Here is a 22,850-nt window from a genome sequence, read left to right on the forward strand (position 1 = left end):
TAGTATTTTCAAGGGTCATCCACGTGGTAGCACAGATCGGTACTTCATCCCATTGTATGAAGAATAATGCCCCACTGTGTAGATGCAGCACATTCATCAGCTGATGGCTGTTTAGGTGGAGTCCACTTTTTGGCTGTTACGTATAATGATGCTGTGAATATTCATGTACAAGTTTTTGTGTAGATGTGTATTGCCCAGTGATTTTTATTTTTTTATTTTTAATTTTTGGGTTTTTTGTTTTCTTTTTTTTTTCTTTTTTTTTCTGGCCATGCCACGTGGCTTGCTGGATCTTAGTTCCCGACCAGGGATCAAACCCGGGCCCTCGGCAGTGAAAGTGCCGAGTCCTAACCACTGGACCGCCAAAGAATTCCCTGCCCAGTAATTTTTAACAAGAAAAAATAGAAATCGTGTTTATAAATCAGCTCCCTTTTGAACATTAACAAGACCTAATGTTAATGTTCTCTTTTATTTTCCTTTACTGACTTTTTTTTTTTTTTTTTTTTTTTTGCGGTACGCGGGCCTCTCACTGCTGTGGCCTCTCCCGTTGCGGAGCACAGGCTCTGGACGCGCAGGCTCAGCGGCCATGGCTCACGGGCCCAGCCGCTCCGCGGCATGTGGGATCCTCCCAGACCGGGGCACGAACCCGTGTCCCCTGCATCGGCAGGCGGACTCTCAACCACTGCGCCACCAGGGAAGCCCCTACTGACATTTTTAACTGATTAATGTTATAATTCTGTTTTAATCCTTGCCCATTTCTGGTAACAGTACTGCATGGCAAAATGGGCAAAAGGCAGAAAAGAAAATGGCAACGAAGGCTTATATGCACTTCCTCATCGAACCTGTATTCCCCAAGACTTAGCATCAGAGTGGGCGTTCTCAGGCTTGCTCAGACCGTGCAGCATCTGTGAACTTTGTAGCCATGTATATCTTTCTTGAAGAAATACATATTTAACTCTAGTGAAATTTGCAGCCTTCTAGGAGCAAGCTTTGCATTAATGCAATAAATGCTTTGTGGAGGTTATTGATAACCCTTGGGAGTGGGTACAAGCCACCTGCTTTCCTGGAGGTCTGTGCCCTGCACCCCATTTGTACCCTGGACCAGGGATGATCTGGCCTCTCCTTCCTGCAGTTAGAGCAGGGCTGCGTCTGTGTAACAGGGAGTGAGGAAGCAGAGGAGAAGCTGGCTGTGTGAGTGGGCAGCTTGTATACTTTTAAAATATATCCATGTGCATGATTGTGAGTTTGGAAGTTCACTCTAAAAGGGAATGAAAGTCGTGAGGTCCTCTAAGGTGGAATAACTGATTAGAATCTGGTTTAAGAAGAGCCACATTTGTAAAGGTAAAAACAAATCTTGAGATCTTGAGGGGTGATAGAGCTGGGCGTTGCTCTCACTTATTCTCTGACTGAGCGGGGCTGCGGTGATAGACAGAATTGGTTTGTGTATTTTGCCATGTCAGTTGAGCCTTTTTCTTCTCTTGAAACTAAGATTTTTCATAAAAATCTTTCCTTAAAAAAAAGAAGCCTCTAAATTGAAGGCCTTTTAAAGGAAACATTAATATCCCATGACGATTATCTGACATTTTTAACTGGCTTATAACTAACTATTAGCTAGTTCCCGGTAGTTGGCATCTTAACCCCCTGAGCTTTTACAGCACAGCTTCTGACGTTGCTCATTAACTTGGGTTTTCCTTCTGTCGTCTTCAGCCTTCGCCAGCACAGGCTTCGACCGCCACACTTCGCCCGTGTTCAGCCCCGCAAACCCCGACAGCTCCGTAGAGAACTGCTTGGCTCACCTCGGGGAGAAGGCGTCGCAGGAGCTGAGGGCGCCTCTGCTCGGGGCCTTGCAGACGCTCCTCAGCCGGTGAGTCCCCACGGCCTCTGCGCTCTTAAGCCTCCGTTTTAGGTGAACAGTGTCACTTCTTTTCTCACTTACTTGTCTTCACTTTTTCTTTTTTCTTTTTTTTTTTTTTTTTTTCGGTACGCGGGCCTCTCACCGTTCTGGCGTCTCCCATTGCGGAGCACAGGCTCCGGACGCGCAGGCCCAGCGGCCACGGCTCACGGGCCCAGCCGCTCCGCGGCACGCGGGACCTCCCCGGACCGGGGCACAAACCCGTATCCCCTGCATCGGCAGGCGGACTCTCAACCACTGTGCCACCAGGGAAGCCCCTACTTTTTCTTTTTTTGCTTTCCCAAATCATCTCTGTTTGTGTTTTGAGCAGTGATTTAATTGTTCCAGCATGAATTTGACCATTTGTATTTACTTGTTGGGCTGTCAGGTTTCAACAAATGCTTTCACCGGTTGTAAACACAAGCTATTTCGCTTGTGCTGACCACTTTTTACCAGCACTCCCTCGTGACCAGCGTAAGTGGAATGACTGGGGTTTTATTCATTGTACTGTGGGATTGACATTGTGTCCATATTTGGGGTGTCCCGGATGTTGCTACACTTTCGGGTTGCACACCTACCTGTGGAACTGATGCCACATTCCTACTGTGGAAACTTCTTTCCTAGCTGTCGTGCTGGCTATTAAAGCCAAAGGCAAGAAGCTCATCATGAAAGTATATTAAGTAGAACCAAGTCATTTATTGTAAACCTTAAAAATTTTTTTCCCTTAATTCTTTTATGAGAATCATTAACAGATTGGTGTGAATTTAAAAAAAATGTTTTTTAATGAAGATTGACGACTAAAACAAGGTGAAGACTGTTCCTTCACTCAAGAGGCCAACATTCAGATGCCAGATTACTGTTGTAGTAAAGTAATCCCTTACTTCCACAAAGGCAAAGCTTATACGTTACCATTTGTTAGGAGAAAGCAGTTTGGGTCTAAGGATGATTCAGTTTGTTTCCGCATATTTTGGTGACATGAGCAAATGTAAAAATCCCAGCTATACATAAGAAACAGTGAAATGAAAATCATATTTGGATTTTCTTAACTTTATACATAGAAAGTTTAAAAATAAATGTGGAGAGAAGATTCTGGGTGTGGGGAAGTAAAACTGAGACAGGAAATCTGGAGGCACAGCGGTGGCTTTCAGAGTGCTGTGAGGAGGTGAGGCCCGCTCCACTCTGCTAAGCCAGAGCAGCCATACTCGCATGGAGTTGGTATATTTAGCTTTCATCTTAGATTTGAAGGAGCCTACGCTTCGGCCAATACAAACATAAAGAACTTGTAAAAGCAGTTGGGACTGGGAGTAAAGTAACTGAGAAGCATAAGGCAAAAAGTGGTCTCCAGCTTTGATGCAGACTATTTGTGTCAAGTCATTTCCCTCTGTCCTAGCGTCTCTGTTCATTTCCACTTTACTGGGATATTACGAGCTCTCCAAAGAACAGCATTATAGTTTTATATATGTACAATGTATGTGAAGAACAGTATGATAGTATATGTATTTGGAGTCCTTTTCATGATATACAGGACAAATTGATCTTTTCACTGCAAAGTAAATTGTATTTTAAAAAATACAGTCTTAGATGAATATTTGTTTTGTCTTCCCCCAAAACTTAACAACTTCAAAAAGTTATTAATATCCTGAAAATAACTGATGATGAACTAGAAGTATTATACAGGTTGATGGCAGTATTTTTAAGGTGGAAAATACTACTTATTCCCCCAAACAGTTTTGTTAAAGTAGGGAAACTAATCCTGAACTCTTCATACAGCCAAGCACCAGCAATCTGAAAAGTTTTTCCCCTGGAATTCCCTGGCAGTCCAGTGGTTAGGACTTCACCAGATTTTCACTGCCGAGGGCACAGTTTCGATCCCTGGTCGGGGGATCTAAGATTCTGTGAGCTGCACAGTGCAGCCAAAAAAAAAAAAGAAAAGAAAAGTTTTTCCCCTCCCCTTTCTTCTTTGCTGAATTCAAGTAGCTCATTAGATAGGGCTGATTTTTTAACTACTTATTTTTCTACGTTTAAGATTTCCTTTGAGGGCTTCCCTGGTGGCGCAGTGGTTGAGAGTCCGCCTGCCGATGCAGGGGACGCGGGTTCGTGCCCTGGTCTGGGAAGATCCCACATGCCGCAGAGCGGCTGGGCCCGTGAGCCATGGCCGCTGAGCCTGCGCGTCCGGAGCCTGTGCTCCGCAACGGGAGAGGCCACAGCAGTGAGAGGCCCGCGTACCGCAAAAAAAAAAAAAGATTTCCTTTGAGTGTTTTAATCTGCTGGATCTTTTATGTGCATATATGTGTGTACGTATAATGTTTCAAATCATGTTTCATTCTGAAGGATGCTAAAGTACTTTAGCCTGATAGACTCCGCGTAAGGCCTGGCGTGGTGCACAGCGCAGCAGGCAGTTCAGGAAAGGCCATGAAGGAACTGATGCACGCAAGCAGAGCTGCAGGGAGCAACAGGCAGGTTAGACGGTGGCGTGTCTGCTTCAGGCCTGTGTTACAACCACCTAGTGTGTCGCCCGGGCCTTCAAACAGTTCTACGCTTACTTTAATGGCAGTGCGATAGCAGGAAGGTCGCACATAACATCTTATTAAGACGGTCATCCCTCATATCTTAACTCCTTCAATGTCACTATGCTGTTACGTTATATTGACTTACAGAAAAGAACTATACCTGTGTCATCAGAACTGTTTCCTGAAACATCTAGAGCCACACGCTGTCCAGCAGATAAAATGCAGGTCACATGTATGTAATTAAAAATTTTCTAGCAGCCACGTAAAGATATTAAATACAGATTTTAAATATATTTTATTTAACTCAATGTGTTAAAAATATTATAGTTGGAACATGTATTTATTATAAAAATTATTGGTGAGATGTCGTAGGTTCTTTATTTTTAGCGAGTCTCTGCAGTCTGGTGTGTTCCTCAATAATAATGAGGATTATTGGACCTCATTACCCTGGTCCAGATGCTCCTTGGCTACATGGGGCATCAGTGTGTCATGGCCCATTTCAAAATCCTAGGAGCAGCGGCGTGTCCCTTGGAGCCAGCACTAACTGGGTGTGAATTCCTATTCCTCTGTTGCTGCTTGCAGCCCTGTGGATTTGGGACAGTCTCTTAGCTTTTCTGAGCTTCAGTTTCCTAGTGTGCAATAGAATATAAAACACAAATGTATAAAAATATAAAACATAGCAATAGGCTACCAGTAAGTGTACCTGTTATCAATCTTAAATATTCATGGGCTGAAGAGATCACAGACCCGGGGTGGTCAGAGCAGAAAATGCCTTTGGAATGGATTTTAAAATCCTATAAAAGCAAGACGCCTCTCCTTTTTTACATATATGTTAATTCTTTGCCAACAAAAGGCGGTGGGGGGAGGGGGGAGGTCAATCTTTACTAATCTGTTGTCTGAGAGCCTTGGTGCCTTCATGTGTAAGTTGCTACGGAGTGTCTTTGTCGTTGGTGTTAATTTGCACGTGGGCCCACGCTGAGAATGCAGCACTCACGCCCATCCCCTCAGTAAACGTGTCTGTGTGACAGGAATAATCAGAAGGAGAGCCTCGCCCCAGGGTTGGGTGTCACAAGACTCCAGGTTAAAAATAGAGCTCATTTATTGACCTTGCTTATTCCAACTTATGTCCCCAGTTTGAAAAGTCTTCCAGTGACAGTGTCTCTTTAATTTTTAAATATTTTACATTTTTTGCCTTTAACTTGTTAAAAAAGTTTAACTTGTTCTTTCAATTTTATTAATGAGGTAATTTTTGTTATTTGTTATTACTTGATTCTGTATTAATAACCCAAGTGTTTATATTTATCGCCAACATAGAAGCCTTGTTGGATAAGTTTCAAGCAATTGTAAAAAATTTGTTATTTTATATTTTTCTCTTTTTATGTTGTAAACTGCTTTCCCAAGCTGGTAGCATAAATCTCAGCCTGTAGATAATGCTTAAAGAAAAACGCATACCAAATGTTAAAAGCCATGTCTCACAGAAAACTATATGTTGACAAATCTGTGTTGCTTTAGCAAAAAGTTCAACAGCAAAGTAGTGACTGTATGTTTATTTATCTGGAAATTTAGAATTTTCCTTCTTTGTGACACAGACTTTTAAAAAAATCTCTACAGGCCATTGACATATCAGGCATATCGGGAATGTACAGTGGAGACCACAGTTCATGCCAGCGGCTGGAATAAGGTATAAACCAAGTTATCGTTTCTCTTACAAGATTTTAGTGTGTTAGTGATAAAGTACAGGAGGGATTGATAGCATCGTACAAGAGAAAACTGTTAGAGCTTGTTGTTTAATGCATAAATCCAGCTGTGTTATGCAGTGTTTCTGATTAAGGCTGGCGCAGAACCACATGTTCCATAGTTGTGCCATCTGCCTTCCCATCTGTCCTGAATTTCCCATGATCTCTTCATTTCTCTGCCTTAGATGTGACATTTCTCTCCAGGTGGTCATTTGTTCACAGGTGAGTATGTTTTGGGGACATAGCTTCTTGTGGTTCTTACAGGGGTACCATCTGAGCATTACAGCCATCCCTCAGAGATGGCAGAATGAATTTTATTAACTTTCGTTTTGTTGTTTAGTTAGCTAGTCAGTTAGGTTAGGTGATTAATCAGGAAAAAAAAAAGTTAAAGTACTTGCTTAAGACCCCTTGATTAATCAGGTGATAATCAGGGGGAAAAAAAGTTAAAGTACTTGCTTAAGACCCCTTGACTCGTACATTTTGGAACCAGCACTGGAGCTGAGATCTTTTGATTCCAGCCTCAGTGTTCTTCCACTGAACCATGCTGCTGATCCATTGTCTCAGGCTGTATTACCCCCACTTGTCACCTTGCCGGGGCGAGTCTCAAGGGATGCGGTATGGGGTGGTCCAGCTCACTGAGGAGGAAGTCTGGCCCTTAGTGATGTGGTGCTAGGGATGAGAAAGTGCAGTACAGTTATTTTTACAAATAGCCACCTCTACTCAGAATTGTCACTACTGTGAGCCAGACTGTGACCTTAGGTACCTAATAGATGTATATTATTTTTACTCACCTTAATACAGGCTTTGGAGGCATTAGAGCATAATCATTAGCATCCTAGGCCTGTAATCGGACTTGTTTCAGTATCAGCTTTGCCACTGACTAGATGCATATCTTTGGACAGGTAAATTAGCACTGGAAGTCTTAATTTTCACATATGTGAAGTGGAGATGATACTACTAACTTCAGAAGTTTTATTAGAACTGAGTGACATAATGTGTGGTTCGGTGCTGATTTTAGTGCAGTGTCTGGACCCATAGTAAGCACTCTGTAAGCAGGGGCTATTATGTTAGATTTAACACATGGAACCTTGTTACCAAATAGTCACTATTATGGAGTTTTAGTGTGTTACTTAGCTGTAAAAAAATTTGTTAAAATATCTGACTGTTTCATTCGCTTTCGTGGAATAAAACAAACAAACCTCTCGTTTTATAAATAACAATGAGCTTGGCTATGATATATTTCTTAGTATATCAAACAACAAATATTTAGATACCTAATATGACTCGCCTTCTCCCCCTATTTTATGTTCTTTTCCTGTCACCCTTGTCTAGGACTGTCACAATCAACTCTCGTATGTCTCCCGGCCTTCCCCCCCCCCGCCCCCCATCCTATGCTTATCCTAAAAAATTGGCGTAAACCCCAGTCTTTACTCTCCCTCTTCACCCATCCTTTTTTCCCATTCCCTGCTTCATTTTAGTCCCTCATCTTGCCAAGGTTGTGGCTTGAATACCTCATGTAAATGAAGCATGCCAATTAGAATATGACTTGCTCTGATGAATCCAGTATTACTCTCCTAAGTCCTTCAGGGCTAAAAAGAACCTGGCTTATTATGATAGGAAACTGAAATGCCCCTTTCCACCCCAGTCAAAATCAGATTGGCTTATTTAAGCAATTAGCCCATATTTTGCATTTTATGTTTTGCATGAATGTTTGCAAAATTCTGATATAGCATCATTATATGAATATGGCTATCTGGTAGGTACATAAGACTCAAATAAAAAGAATGTCCACAAGCACGTCAAGTTTCCAAACTGAATGTCAGTTCATCTGTATAGGGATTTTAAAAGCATCTTGGTATAATGCTCTTTAAATAGATCAAAAGAAGTGGAGGAATAAAGCTGTCACAAACCCATATTAATAGAATGATTTTTTTAAAGTACATGTATAAATGTAGGCTGTATAGTATGTATATGCCAAGAAAAATAATTGGAATGTGTGCCAAAGCATTAAATAATCCATAGTAGTTATCTCAGAATTGTAGGTTGTTCTTTAATTTTTCCTCATGGGAATTGGTTTTCCTATGAACTTAACTGCTTATAGAAAAAGAGGAGAATGGCCATTAAAGGGAAAGGCTAGAGTGTTAGGGCACAGTGCTCACATGTAATAAACAGACTTTAGAGAGGAGTGAACTGTTTGCCTTGGTTAAGTTTTACTGGCATATTACATCACTCATCTTTTAAAATCTTTCATTATTAAAATGTCAGGCGTGCGCAAAGCGGAGCAAATAATGTAACAAACCCGTGTCCGTCCCTCAGCCTCGGCGGCTTTCAGCATGTGTCTGGTCTTGTTTCATCTGTTCCCCACACTGTACCCCTAGATTACCTTGAAGCACACCTCATAAATACATTAGTATGTATTTCCAGGGATAATTATATCCCTTTTTTAACAACTGAGAATACCATGATTACCTCAGGTATTAACAGTCATTCTAATATCAGCATATAGTCTGTTTATTCAGTATTCAGATTTTCCCAGTTGTTACACAAAGGTCTTTTCCTAAGCTGATGTGTTTGAATCGAGATCCAGGCAAGGCTCATGCATTGTATTTGGTTGATATGTCTCGTCTTTAAAGATTTTTTGAAATATAATTCATATACCATAAAATTTACCCTTCTGAAATATACAGTTTAATGTGTTTTAGTACAATCACAGAGTTGTGCAGCCATCTCCACTGTCTAATTTCAGAACATTTTTATCTTCCCTGAAAGAAACCCCGTACCTTAGAGTAGTCACTCCCCATTTCCTGTTCCTTCCAGCCCCTGGCCATATGGCTTGACTCTGTCTGTGAATTTGCTTGTTCCGGGCATTTCATGTACATATGATCACATAATACGTGACCTAAGTCTCTTAATTTGCAGACTTACTCTTCCTCTTGGGTTTTTTTTTTTTTCTCTCTAATTACTTACAGATTATTTGTTCTGTTAAATTTTCTACCTCCTGGATTTTATTGACTGAATCACTGAGATGCCAGCTAACATGCACAGCTGACCCTTGAACGATGCGGGGGTTAGGGGCACCGACCCTCCCTCCAGCTGCAAATGTTCATATAACTTAAAGTTGGCCCTCCTGTCCTCATACATGCATCCCTCCATACCTGCAGTTCTGCATCTGCGGATTCACCAAACTGCGGATGGGGTAGTACTGTAGTATTTACTGTTGGGAAAACTCAGTGTATCACTTACAGTTAGCCCTCAGTATCCGTGGTTCCTCCAGTTCAGGCCCATGCTGTTCAAGGGCCGACTGTATCTCCTTTCCATTGGTAGGTTGCTCTAGAGGCCTGATCATATTCAGGTTTAATCTTTGTGGCAAGACCGTGTCAGTGGTGGTAGTCTCTATTTCCTGTGGCGTCACACGGAGTGACACATAATGTCTCGTCTCTTAAATTTTATTTTGAAGCAGATATTTCAAAGGCATTCAAACCTAATCAATGGATTAGGTTTAGATATCAGGTGTACACATGATAATAAAATGCGGAATTGATGGAGAAGATCCAGGAAAGGATAACTTAAACGATAAAAACAGTGGAGGAATTGCTATGTGAAGAACGGACTAAATTAGTAGATTTCAGCGTAAAAAGTATAGTGAATGAGAGGGAATGTGGTTAAGGACTAAAGACAGTAGTGAAAGAGGATTACAGATTTATCTCTAGATTATTACATAGTAAAACGGGGGCAACTACATTTGATACATGAAAGAGGTAAATTTGGAACAAATAAGAGTATTATTTTTATATAGCAAGTATGAAATATTTGCAACTCATTTTTTTAAGAGGTAATAGAGCTTAAACATGAATAACTTTAAAATATGCATGTTCGTAGATTATTATGGGAAATGAGAATGTTTTGAGGTATGGAACATCCCAGGCCTTTGGAGCTGGTGTGATGTGAGTCTGTAGGGCTGGTTCACAAGCTCCTCTCCTGCTCCAGCTGAGACAGATACTAGGCTGGATGAACAGCCGTGTTCGTTTCTGTTTTCAAAAGTGTCACAGGCCTCTGATGTAGAAAAGCCTAACGGTCTTCTCTATAGCTCTATACCCTCCACTGGTGCCAGGTAGGGCTTTTTGCTGCATTTTGGGCTGGAGTTCGTTTAGAATATCAAAAAGGGAAGATGTGTGTTTTTCGCATTTTTCTTTCAGACTTTGATAGAGATTCCTTCAGGGCTGCTTTTACTTAAAAAAAAAAACAACCAAAGAATATTAGTAAGGACATAGACTCATTGTCTTTTCTGTTTGTCCTCTTCTGCAGAACTGTGTTGTAATCCCTCAGCCATGACTTCGGCGGGTCAGTGACAGGAAATTGGAATTGGTTTCATTTCCTTTCACGTCCTTCCCAGTTGTGTGGAGACCTCTTGATGATTTAGACAGAAGAGACTGCCCGCAGACAGTTAATTGAAAGTACTTAGTTCTTTTCAGTATGCAGGGGTTTTTTTGGAAGGAAAGGGACTCCAGTTAGGGACTAGGGACTCCGAAATAAATTTTTATGATTTTAAAATATTGAGCCATAAGGTTGTTAGGAGTGATAATAACACCTCTGGTTTTCGATGACTTGTATAAGATAGCTCATAATTTTGAAAGTTCTTGTTTTCAAATAGAATAAAAGGCCATGGTACAAAATGCACAAAGTACAGAAGACATACACTTGAAAATACTTTCCCACCCTTGTCACCACTTACCTAGTTTTCCTCTTTTTAGGCTACCACTATCACCAGTTTCTTAGGTATTTTTCAAAAATACTATAGGGTTATACAAACGTGTGTGTAGATGTTTTGTTCTGTTAACAATAATGTTAATAATAATGGTACCATTATTGTACATACTCTCCTTTATCTTTTTTCACTGCAAGTAAATCTTGGTAATTGGGCAGTGGACGATCTTATGCTTTTTAACAACTACTTGATATTTTACTGGATGACCAAAATTTGGTCTGTTGGGTTGTTTCCGGTCTTTTGCTATTATAAATAATGCTTCAGTGAATTTCCTGTATATATGTTGTTACGCATGCACGCGCGCATGCACACACACACACACAGGCCCGGTTGTTTTCATATAATATTATTTCTACCACCCCGTGGTATAAAACATACGTGCATTATTCTCAAAAATTCCAGTAGGGGTCACTATTTTATTTCCTTTATTATAATAAAAATGGAGTTCCATTATGATACACTGGAGTGTATTTTCTAGTAGTTGAACATATAAAATGAACGGTAAGAATTTCAGTTTGTTTTTTACTCTCTCATCTTTGCCTTAAAGGTTTTGGTGCCTCTGATTTTGCTACGGCAAATGCTTTTGGAGTTGACAAGACGTGGTCAAGAACCTTTGAGTGCATTGCTGCAGTTTGGTGTGACTTTCCTGGAGGACCATGCTGCCGAGTACATCATTCAGCAAGGTGGCTGGGTATGCACTTTCAAGCTTTTTTTGGGTTTTTTTTTTTAATCATCTTAAAAGAAAAATAAAATTAAGCCCCTCATGGTTGTTTTTAAAAGCATAGGTTAAATATCATTAACATTATTGTTCAGTGTTATTTAATATTGTGATTGGATGGTGATCAATGGAAAGACTATTCTTGCAGTTTAAGTTAAATTAAGATTTTACTCCTAAATTCATATGTGGTTTTTTTTAATATTTATTTATTTATTAGGTTGCGCTGGGTCTTAGTTGCAGCAGGTGGGCTCCTTAGTTGCAGCTCGCCAGCTCCTTAGTTGCGGCACATGGGCTCCTTAGTTGTGTCATGCGGGCTCCTTAGTTGTGGCATGTGAATTCTTAGTTGCAGCATGCATGTGGGATCTAGTTCCCTGACTAGTGACCGAACGTGGGCCCCCTGCATTGGGAGTGCAGAGTCTTCACCACTGTGCCACCAGGGAAGTCCCCATGTATGGTATTTTTAAGTGGTTATAATTATGAAACATTTCATACTAGCAAAAAGTGTATAAATAACTTCTATATACTTAGTATATAAAAGTATATAATAACATATACTGAGAAAAAATATATAATAAGTATATAATAACTTTTATATACTTACACTTTAGAGGTGAGGAATAATAAATGAACACCTATGTATTTATTACTCTTCCCAGTTGAAGAAAAGAACACAGTCAACACTTTTGAGTCTCCTTATATACCTCTCCTAGATATCCACATGTTCCTACCTACTTCACAAGCGCAACTTCTATTCTGAATTATAGTTTTAATATGTATATATCCCTAGACAGTATATTATTTTGTATGTTTGGAACTTTATGTAAATAGTATCATACGTATTCTTCTGTAACTTGCTGTTTTCATTCAGTGTTGTATTCTTTTTTTTTTGTGGTATGCGGGCCTCTCACTGTTGTGGCCTCTCCCGTTGCGGAGCACAGGCTCCGGATGCGCGTGAGCCATGGCTCACAGGCCCAGCCGCTCCGCGGCATGTGGGATCTTCCCGGACCGGGGCACGAACCCGTGTCCCCTGCATCGGCAGGCGGACTCTCAACCACTGCGCCACCAGGGAAGCCCCAGTGTTGTATTCTTAAGATTCACCTAGGTCATTATTTGTCAACTTTTTTTTCATTATCACCCCCCCTAAGGTTCCTTTTTAGACATTTTTATCCTTATCATCTCCTTCCTCCCCACGTGAAATTTTAAAAGCACAGATATAAGTCTGTTTAGGTACTGGGGACTTTTGGAGGGCGACAGGCCTTTGTAATATCTAAGATTGCTCACATCTCCCCAGACCAGTTTTAACCGTCGACTTCATCCCCTTTGAGAACACATGATCCAAGCTGATGTGTTGATGGGCGTTTGGTTTCCATGTGTAAATATGTCACAATTTATCTGTAGTTTATTTATCCACAGGCTTGCCAGTAGACATTCCTTCCTTTCTGCTGTTGGAAAGAGTCTCATCCATATGTGCAGGAGTTTCTCTGGGGATATACTTGGGAGTAGAATTGCTGGTTCCAAGAGTATAGACATGTTCTGATTTACAAGATGATGCCACAGCATTTTCCACAGTGGTTTCCAGCTTGCCCTCTGTCAACAGCATATAAGACTTTTTCTTTTTAAATATGAGAACTTTTGTTGTTGTACCTCCTCCCCAACACTTAATATTGTCAGACTTATTAATTTTAAAAATTATTTATTAAAATAAGATTATTTAGGAATAATTTTAGATTTACAAGAAAGTTACAAAGATAAAGCATCCCCACATGCCCTTCACCCGGTTTCCGCTAGTGTTAACATCGTGCATAACTGTGGCTCCTTTGTCAAGTTGGCTTTTCCACATTGACTTTATATCCAGCAGATTTGTCCAACTATCTTATTATTCTGATTATCTCTGGGCTCCTTTGGGTTTTCTACATAGAACATCACACCATGTGTGAATAATGTCAATTTTTTTTTCTTGATGAGTCTATCTTTTTAAAAAAATGTATTGCACTAATCATCACCATATTAACAGAATTGGTATTAGAATCCATCCTTGTCTTTTCTGATGTTAATGTGAGTTAAATTTCCTTTAATCGTTCCACCATTTAGTTGTATCAGTCCCGATGAGTGAGGTTGGCCTGTACTTTTTCTTGTTTGGTTTCAGTTTTAAGGGTGTGCTGGCTTCATAAAAGAATTTAGAGTTGGGAAGAATGGTTCCTCCTTTTCTGTACTCTGGAACAGTTTGTATGAGACTCAGATCATCTGTGCCTTGCTTCCTATAACATTCCTTCAAAACCACCTGGTATTTTCTTTGAGGGAAGGTTTCTGTTTTTTCTTGTCAACTTTTGATAATCTTTCTAGAATATTATCCGTAAATTTTCAGATTTGTTGGCATAGAGCTATTCATATTTTCTTTTTTTGGAGGAAGGTACAGTGGATTTTAATTTTTTTAATTCTCTTTCACTACTTACTTTTTAAAAAAGTTTTCTTTTGGAGAATTTTGTATATATATGAAAACAGACACGAGAGTATAATGAACCCCCATCACTTAGTTCTAGCAGTCATTAATTTACTGCCAGTTATGCTTTATTCACATCCTAGTCACTTCCACTCTTAATACAGTAGTATTTTGAAGCAAAATCCAGACATCCTATAATTTTATCTGTAAAGATTTCACTATGTGTCTCTGAAAAATAAAGGTTCTTTTTTAATTTTAAATCACAATACCATTGTCACATCACAAAAAAATTAAAAATAATTTCTTCATATCATCAAATATCCTGTTAGCATTCAAATTTCCAAATGTCTCAAAAATATCCTGTCTTTAAGTCTATGCAATGTGTGGGTCTGTAGTTCCTTTTTTATTTTATTTTACTTTATTTTTCACTGTGTTGGGTCTTCATTGCTGTGTGTGGGCTTTCTCTAGTTGTGGCGAGCAGGGGCTACTCTTCGTTGCGGTGCATGTACTTCTTATTGCGGTAGCTTCTCTTGTTGCGGAGCACGGGCTCTAGGCACGCAGGTTTCAATAGTTGTGGCTTGCGGGTTCAGTAGTTGTGGCTTGCGGGCTCTAGAGCGTAGGCTAAGTAGTTGTGGTGCATGGGCTTAGTTGCTCCGCAGCATGTGGGATCTTCCTGGACCAGGGCTTGAACTCGTGTCCCCTGCATTGGCAGGTGGATGCTTAACCACTGCACCACCAGGGAAGTCCCGAGGCTTATTAATTTTATTTATTTTCTCAAAGAACCAGTTTTTGGTTTTGTTGATTTTCTCTATTGATTTCCTATTTTCAATTTCATTGATTTCTGCTCTATTTTTATTATTATCTTTTCTTCTGCTTACTTTGGATTTAATTTACTCTGCTTTTTCTAGTTTCCTAAGGTGGAGGCTTAGATGATTGATTTTTGATCTTTCTTCTTTTCTAATATATGCATTCAATGCTGTAACTTTCCACTTAAGCACTGCTTTCACTGTCTAACACAAATTTTAATAAGTTGTATTTTAATTTACTTCAAAAGATTTTTTATATTTTTCTTGAGATTTATTCTTCGACCCATGTTTTATTTAGAAATATATTGTTTAATCTCCAAGTACTTGAGGATTTTCTAGCTGTCTTTCTGTTATTGATTTCTAGTTGCATTCCATTGCGGTTTGAGAGCAGGCATAGTATAATTCTGTTCTTTTAAATTTGTTAAGGTATGTTTCATGTCCCAGAATTTGGTCTGGGTGAATATTCCACGTAAGCTTGGGAAGCAGGTGTGTCCGCTGTGGTTGGATGGAAGTAGTCTATAGGTGTCTATTGTACCCTGCTGGTTGTCTGCCTGCTGGAGCTGTCCATTTCTGGTGGAGGCTGTTGAAGTCTCCCGTTGTCTTGGTGGATTCATCTGTTTCTCTTGCAGCTCTTTGGTTAGGTGTGTACATATCAAAGACTATTACATCTTCTTGGAGGTTTAACCCCTCTATCATTATATAACACCCCTCTTCATCCCTGATAAGTTTCCTTGCTCTGAAATCTGCTCTGTGTGAAATTAATGTAGCTACTCCCTCTCCCTCCCTTCCTTCCTTCCTTTAACATGCAGTATTTGTATTTTAGACATGCAGGGAAAGCTATTTGAGAATCTACTAATTTAAAGCAAGCAGCTGTATACAGATAACAAAAGAAACAACATCTTGTTACAGCTCGGCACACAGCATCCAAAGCAAATAGGCATGAGACTGTGAATATTTGTGTAGCATTAAAACCAGGTGAGTAACATGCTGCAGGGCTGGGAGAGGGAAAATGGAAACGTGAAGACCAGTGTTTCCAGCGCTCTCAGTGTGTAATGCTAAATTTCTCATTTGATGACCTATCCTGGTGCTTCAGATGTGATGTGCGGTGAGAATGGCAAGGAGGGAGACAACCAATCTGCATACCTGCCTAACCTATTTTCACAGGTCTTCTTTCAGTGGTAAACCAGTTTGAGCATCTCTTGAATTTGTTGTTTAATGATAGCTTTCTTATCTCAGGCTTTAAACTCTCTGGATATAAACAGTGAAGTATTTGGTACTTTCCCCTTTATAATAAAATACGTTCCACGTTTCATTAACTATTTATTTATTTAGGCTGCACCGGCTCTTGCGGCATGTGGGATCTTGGTTGTGGCACACAGACTTTTTAGTTGTGGCATGCATACAGGATCTAGTTCCCCAACCAGGGATCGAGCCTGGGCCGCCTGCATTGGGAGCACAGAGTCTTACCCACTGGACCACCAGGGAGGTCCCCATGTTTCATTAAAAGTATACACAACAGGGGCTTCCCTGGTGGCGCTGTGGTTGAGAGTCCGCCTGCCGATGCAGGGGACACGGGTTCGTGCCCCGGTCTGGGAAGATCCCACATGCCGCGGAGCGGCTGGGCCCGTGAGCCATGGCCGCTGAGCCTGTGCGTCCGGAGCCTGTGCTCCGCAACGGGAGAGGCCACAACAGTGAGAGGCCCGCGTACCGCAAAAAAAAAAGTATACACAACAATGATCAAATTCAAGGTTTAAATACTTAGAAATATAAAACCATAGTTAACAAAGCATTAAATATCTAAACGAAGACTTACTAGATTATAAAACAATAACTAGTAAAATATTGGTATTTAAACAATATTAGAATTTTGACTATATAAATAAACCTCATTAATACTTTGAGAAGGTGGCTTACTATTGAGCAGTAGGTATTGGGGAAAAGCCTTTTCTGACGTAGCTTTCTGATAGTTCAGGGGATTGTTCGGTATCGTGTAGCATAAGTTGATCCAGTAAACGTGGCTTACGAATTTCTTAAGAGCTGTGAGTGTTTACCTTGGATATTATATAATAGTACAGACTTTACTTTCTTCTATTATTTCCAAATACACTTTTATGTGATACATTAGAACACATTAGCTCATATAGACTGTCGTATAATCAACTAAATACAGTTTTGTAGGGGTTTTTTCCCCAGCACTTTGAAGACCAAACCACACTATATTATGGGACTGAGGATTCGACCTAACATTTCAGCTATATTTTCTTTGGTAAACATTTTAACGATTGCTAGGTTTTCCTCTTACAGTATCAATCACAGATGGTTTATAAATGATATGTGTGTGTTTAATATGAAATACTACTCAAAACAGTCATAGGTCATATATTTTCAAGAAGAAATTAAACCAGTTGTGAGCAGGAAAAAGCTATATCAAGGTCATATATAGAACGAAAATAAAACAGAAAAGAGGAATAAGAACAGGGAAAAAAATTACAGTTGTAAAGGTATTGGTTCTGCAATGTTCTTTTTTTTTTTTTAATTTTATTTATTTGGCTGCATTGGATCTTCGTTGCTGCGTGCGGGCTTTCTCTAGTCGTGGCGAGCAGGGGCTACTCTTCATTGCGGTGCGTGCACTACTCATTGCGGTGGCTTCTCTTGTTGCAGAGCATGGGCTCTAGGCGCGCAGGCTTCAGTAGTTGTGGCTCGCGGGCTCTAGAGCGTAGGCTCAGTAGTTGTGGCGCACGGGCTTAGCTGTTCCGCAGCACGTGGGATCTTCCCGGAGCAGGGCTCTAACCCGTGTCCCCTGCATTGGCAGGCAGATTCGTAACCAGTGCGCCACCAGGGAAGTCCCTGAAATGTTCTATTATTATTATACAAGATAATCAGTCACCAAGCTGAGGATATTTTCTTTCATCAGCATATCAGCTTTGTTGCTCTGTGGATTCCGCACACAGGATGAGTGGCCACTTGGTCCACGGGGACATTGAAGCACTCGTGACGTGGCCCCTGTACCAGATCAGCTTGCTCACTTGCTTTAGGGACACTTTTCTTGAATGTTTCGCCTCCCAAAAGAAACCCATCCAAAATACAGTAAGCCTTCTCAGAATTCAGGATGATATCAAGCTCAAGTGCACAGCCAAGGTCCTTGTCAGGTTTTTCCAGGTAGCAGTGGGTTGTTTCCAGGGCCCCCAGCCCCTGTCCTGACCCTCAGTGGCACAGCAGGCACACAGATGAGCACGTCTTCCGTGAACATTCCTCTCCTCTTACCACTCAGGAAAGCTGCACCTTTTAGGTTTTGGTACTTAAATGGTTTGAACGGTTCTCTTGTCATCTTTTCCTTCTCTTTGTCTGATAGTGGGATGTACCGTTTCTGCAGTTGAAACTCCCCTGTGACGAAGAAGCAGTGTAAACTGCCTGGCGGCCGCGGGCAACAGCTCGAGAGGGCCCGGCTGGTGGCTGCTCCCACTTGCCTCTGACGAGTGTCTGCATGGTCAGTTTACTCTTAACGCGTCTGTGTCTTTACGTGAAGCGAGTTTCTTAGACACAGCAGACAGTCGGATCTTATTTTTTCATCCAGTCTGACAATGTCTTTCTTGTAGTTGGTGTGTTTACACTATTGATGTTCAAAGTAATTATTATTATTATTTTTTAAATTATTTATTTTTATTTTTGGCTGCACGTGGGCTTTCTCTGGTTGTGGCGAGCGGGGTCTACTCTTCGCTGCAGTGCATGGGCCTCTCACTGCAGTGGCGCCTCTTTGTGCAGAGCACGGGCTCTACGTGTGCAGGCCCCAGCAGTCGTGGCACACGGGCTCAGTAGTTGTGGCCTGCGGTCTCCAGAGTGCAGGCTCAGCAGCTGTGGTGCGCAGGCTTAGCTGCTCCACAGCATGTGGGATCCTCCCAGACCAGGGCTCAAACCCGTGTCCCCTGCATAGGCAGGCGGACTCCCAGCCACTGTAATTCATCTAATTACATCAAAGTAATTATTGATGTAATTAGATGAATATCTATCATATTTGTCATTGTTTTCTACTTGTTGCCCTTATTCTTTGTTCCAGTTTTTGTCCCCCACTCTTTTTCTGCCTTTTGTGGTTTTAATTGAGGATGTTGTGTGTTTCCATTTTCTCTCCTTTCTTGGCATGTCCATTACATTTCTCTTTTTACCTCTTTAAGTGGTTGCCCTACAGTTTGCCATATACGTTTACAACTAATCCAAGTCCACTTTCAGGTAACACTGTACTGCTTCACGCGCACTGTGAGTGAGTGAGTACCTTGTAAGAGCATCCCTTGTGTCATTGCTGTCATTCATGTCACTTGTATAAGCACACATAATCGAATACATTGTTGCTGTTATTACTTGGAGCAGCTGTTATCTGGAAGATCAATTAAGAATAAGAAAAATAAGTTTTTATTCTCCCTTCACCTACTTCTTCCTCAGTGGCCTCTCTTTCTCTGTGTAGATCTGCGTTTCTGACTTATATCATTATCCTTCTCTAAAGAACTTCTTTTAACATTTCTTACAAGGCATGTCTACTAGCAATTCCTTCAATCTTTGCTTGTCTGAGAAAATCTTTATTTCTCCCGTGTGTGTGTGTGTGTGTGTGGTGTGTTTGTGAATAGTTTACTTTATTGAGATATAATTCACAGCCACACACTCACCCATATGAAGTGTAGAATCCAGGGGTTTTTTGTATATTCTTACTTGTACAACTTAATACATTTCTTTTTAAGATCACATGTCTTGCCTTAATTTTTATTTTTCTTTCTTTTTTTAATATCTTTATTGGAGTATAATTGCTTTACAATGTTGTGTTAGTTTCTGCTGTACAACAAAGTGAATCAGCTATATGCATACATATATCCCCATATCCCCTCCCTCTTAAGCCTCCCTCCCACTCTCCCTATCCCACCCTTGTAGGCGGTTACAAAGCACCGAACTGATCTCCCTGTGCTATGCGGCTGCTTCCCGCTAGCTGTTTTACGTTTGGTAGTGCATGTATGTCCATGCCACTCTCTCACTTCGTCCCGGCTTACCCTTCCCCGTCAAGTCCGTTCTCTATGTCTGCGTCTTTATTCCTGCCCTGCCCCTAGGTTCATCAGTACCGTTTGTTTAGATTCCATATATATGTGTTAGCATGCGGTATTTGTTTTTCTCTTTCTGACTTACTTCACTCTGTATGACAGACTCTAGGTCCATCTACCTCTTCGCAGATAACTCAATTTCGTTTCTTTTTAAGACTGAGTAATATTCCATTGTATATATGAGCCACATCTTCTTTACCCATTCATCTGTCGATGAACACTTAGTTTGCTTCTATGTCCTGGCTATTGTAAATAGAGCTGCAATGAACATTGTGGTACATGACTCTTTGAATTATGGTTTTCTCAGGGTATATGCCCAGTAGTGGGATTGCTGGGTCGTATGGTAGTTCTATTTTTAGTTTTTTAAGGAACCTCCATACTGTTCTCCATAGTGGCTGTATCAATTTACATTCCCATCAACAGTGCAGGAGGGTTCCCTGTTCTCCACACCCTCTCCTTCATTTTTGAAGGATAACTTCTCAGGAACAGAATTCTAGGTCAGTAGGTTTTTTCTGTCAATGCTTTAAATGTTCCCCTCCACTCTCTCCTTGCTTGCTTGGTTTCTGGTGAGAAGCTAGATGTAATTCTTATCTTTGTTCCTCTCTAGGTAAGATACTTTTTCCTCTGACTTGTCACAGAATTTTTTGTTTACCTCTGATTTTCTGTAATTTGAGAATGACATGCTTAGGTGTAGTTCTTTGGACACTTACTGTACTTGGTGTTCTCTGAGCTTCCTGAATCTGTGGTTTGCTGTCTGACGTTCATTTAGGGACATTCTCAGTCATTATCGTTACAGATACTTTTCTCCTGTTGCTTTCTCTCCTCTCCTTCCGTGCTCCAGGTGTGTGTGTTACACCTTGCGTAGTTGTCCCACAGTCCTTGGGTGCCCTGTTGTTTTCTTTCCCCCGTCTTTGTTGTCTTTGCCTTTCAGTTTGGGATGTTTCTGTCGAGACATTTCCAAGCTAAGAGGTTCTTTCCTCTGCAGTGTGGAATCTAATAATAAGGCCATCAAAGGCATTCTTCATGGGAATTCCCTGGTGGTCCAGTGGTTAGGACCGGCGCTTTCACTGCCAGGGCCTGGGTTCAATCCCTGGTTGGGGAACTAAGGTCCTGCAAGCTGCTTGGCATGGCCAAAAGGGGGGGGGGCGTTCTTCATTTCTGCTCCGTGGTGTTGTGTTTACATCTCTAGCATTTTTTCTTTTTGGTTCTTAGGATTTCCATCTCTGCTGACATTGCCCATCTGCTCTTGTGTGCTGTCTGCTTTATCCGTTAGAGCCCTTAGCAGATTAATCATAGTTGTGTTAAATTCCTGATCGATAGTTCCAGCATCCCTACCATGTCTGGTTGATACTTGCTCCCTCTTTTCAAATGTGTGCGTGTTTTTCTTCTGCCTTTGGTTTGCCTTGTCATTCTTTCTGGATAGCCGGACATGATGTCCTGGGTAAAAGGTAAATGGGCCTCAGTGACGTGGTGGCGAGGTGTGTGGCGGGCGCGTTGGAGTCCTGTGACTAGGCTCTGTGGGTGAGCCTGTGCCCGCCGTGAATCTGGCCAGAGTTTCTGTGTCTCTCTCCTCCTTCACATGGGGCAGGACTGGAAGGTTGGAGTGGGCTGCCGGCGAGTATTTTCCTTCCTCTTGGGCAGTTAGGCTGTGGTTAACTGGTTCCCCCTGAGGACACAGCTTGTCAGGAAGATCAGGGCTCATTTTCCCCCTCGCCCGGGAGCAGGGAGCCAGGGGGGTAGAGGTGAATCTCAGAATTGCAGGGCCTCCCTGGGACTGGTCCCGCGGTGACCCCCAGCCCCGCCCATCCGTCTCCAGCCTTGGGACAGCGGTTTGCCCTGTGGCATCACCTCTCTTCTCCTACAGTCTTTGAGATTTCTGGTCATTCAGCTTTTTAACCCACTTCGGGGTGGAGTGGAGACGTCCAGGTCCTTCCACGGGGAAGCTGCAAGTCCCTCGGAAGGTTTTGCTTCTCAGTTTTGTGCACACTGAGCCCCCAGCGCTCCGCAGTTACAGTGTCGGTTTTCTACCCAGTAACCCTTAGCTGATTGTGGGTGCTGTGCCCCTCCGCTAGGCGCTGCCACCCAGAAGCTGAGTAAAATGGGCCCTCCTTGGGCTCAGGGCAGGGCGGGGTGGCATGTTCTGTGCTGTGAGGTGGCTGTGTTACGGGGCTCGGAGGACAGGAGGAGGCCGGGGTCGCTGGGGCGCAGTCAGGAGCACATGTCCGCTGGCGGCCAGCTTTCCAGAGAGAGAAGTGGAGAGTGACTGTCTGCTACTGTTGGTGCTGGGACTGCAGGGTAGCGGGGGTATGTGTGTGCACGCACGCTTGTTTGCTTGCCTTCTACCTTATTTTCTCCCTGGCCAGAGTATGGGCGTTGAGATTGGAATCACAATTTGTTTGTGGCCCCAGCTCTGCCAAACATTAGCCCTGAGTTTTGGGGGGAATTCATTTAACTTCGCTGAGCCTCAGTTTCATCAATTACAGTATGGAAGAGCAGCTTCTGTAGCTCACAAAAATGATGGTGCGAAAAAGTATTCTGTGAAAACAGTACATTTTTACAAATATCAGCTTTTCAGATGTGTCCCTAAGAGTGTGTGTTTTTCCGCTTCTCGAGTCTGAAGTTTCCTTCGAGTTTTGGTGGTGACTGTCTTTGCCGGGCAGCAGTCAGGCACAGCCGGGTATGAGCCGGGACAGCCCAGCTCCCGCTGCTAGTAGGCCTGCGAGCCCGCAAGGGGCCACCGTGGGGTGGGCTTCTCCTGGGTTTTCTCCTGCGGCATGTGCTAACCTAAATACTTACTGTGAAACATTTAGATTACATGAAAGATTACTGGGGGAAATGTCATCTGTAATAATATTAAATAGTTTGAATAAAATTAATTTTGGGGGCTTCCCTGGTGGCGCAGTGGTTGG

The 22,850-nt window shown here is 41.8% G+C and overlaps 1 protein-coding gene across 9 annotated transcripts in view; it reads left to right on the forward strand.

Moving 5' to 3' along the window:
• BCL2L13 (BCL2 like 13) overlaps positions 1 to 22,850 on the forward strand; it is an 85,892-nt gene that overhangs the window by 37,301 nt on the left and 25,741 nt on the right. For all 9 annotated transcript variants that reach the window (XM_060306658.2, XM_060306656.2, XM_060306657.2 and 6 more), the window contains 3 exons: positions 1,705 to 1,861; positions 6,010 to 6,079; positions 11,447 to 11,590. In XM_060306658.2, the coding sequence (XP_060162641.1) occupies positions 1,705 to 1,861; positions 6,010 to 6,079; positions 11,447 to 11,590 (371 nt within the window). The remainder of the gene's footprint in view (positions 1 to 1,704; positions 1,862 to 6,009; positions 6,080 to 11,446; positions 11,591 to 22,850) is intronic.

This window comes from Globicephala melas, chromosome 10, assembly GCF_963455315.2.
Source record: "Globicephala melas chromosome 10, mGloMel1.2, whole genome shotgun sequence".
NCBI classification, from domain to species: Eukaryota; Metazoa; Chordata; class Mammalia; order Artiodactyla; family Delphinidae; genus Globicephala; species Globicephala melas.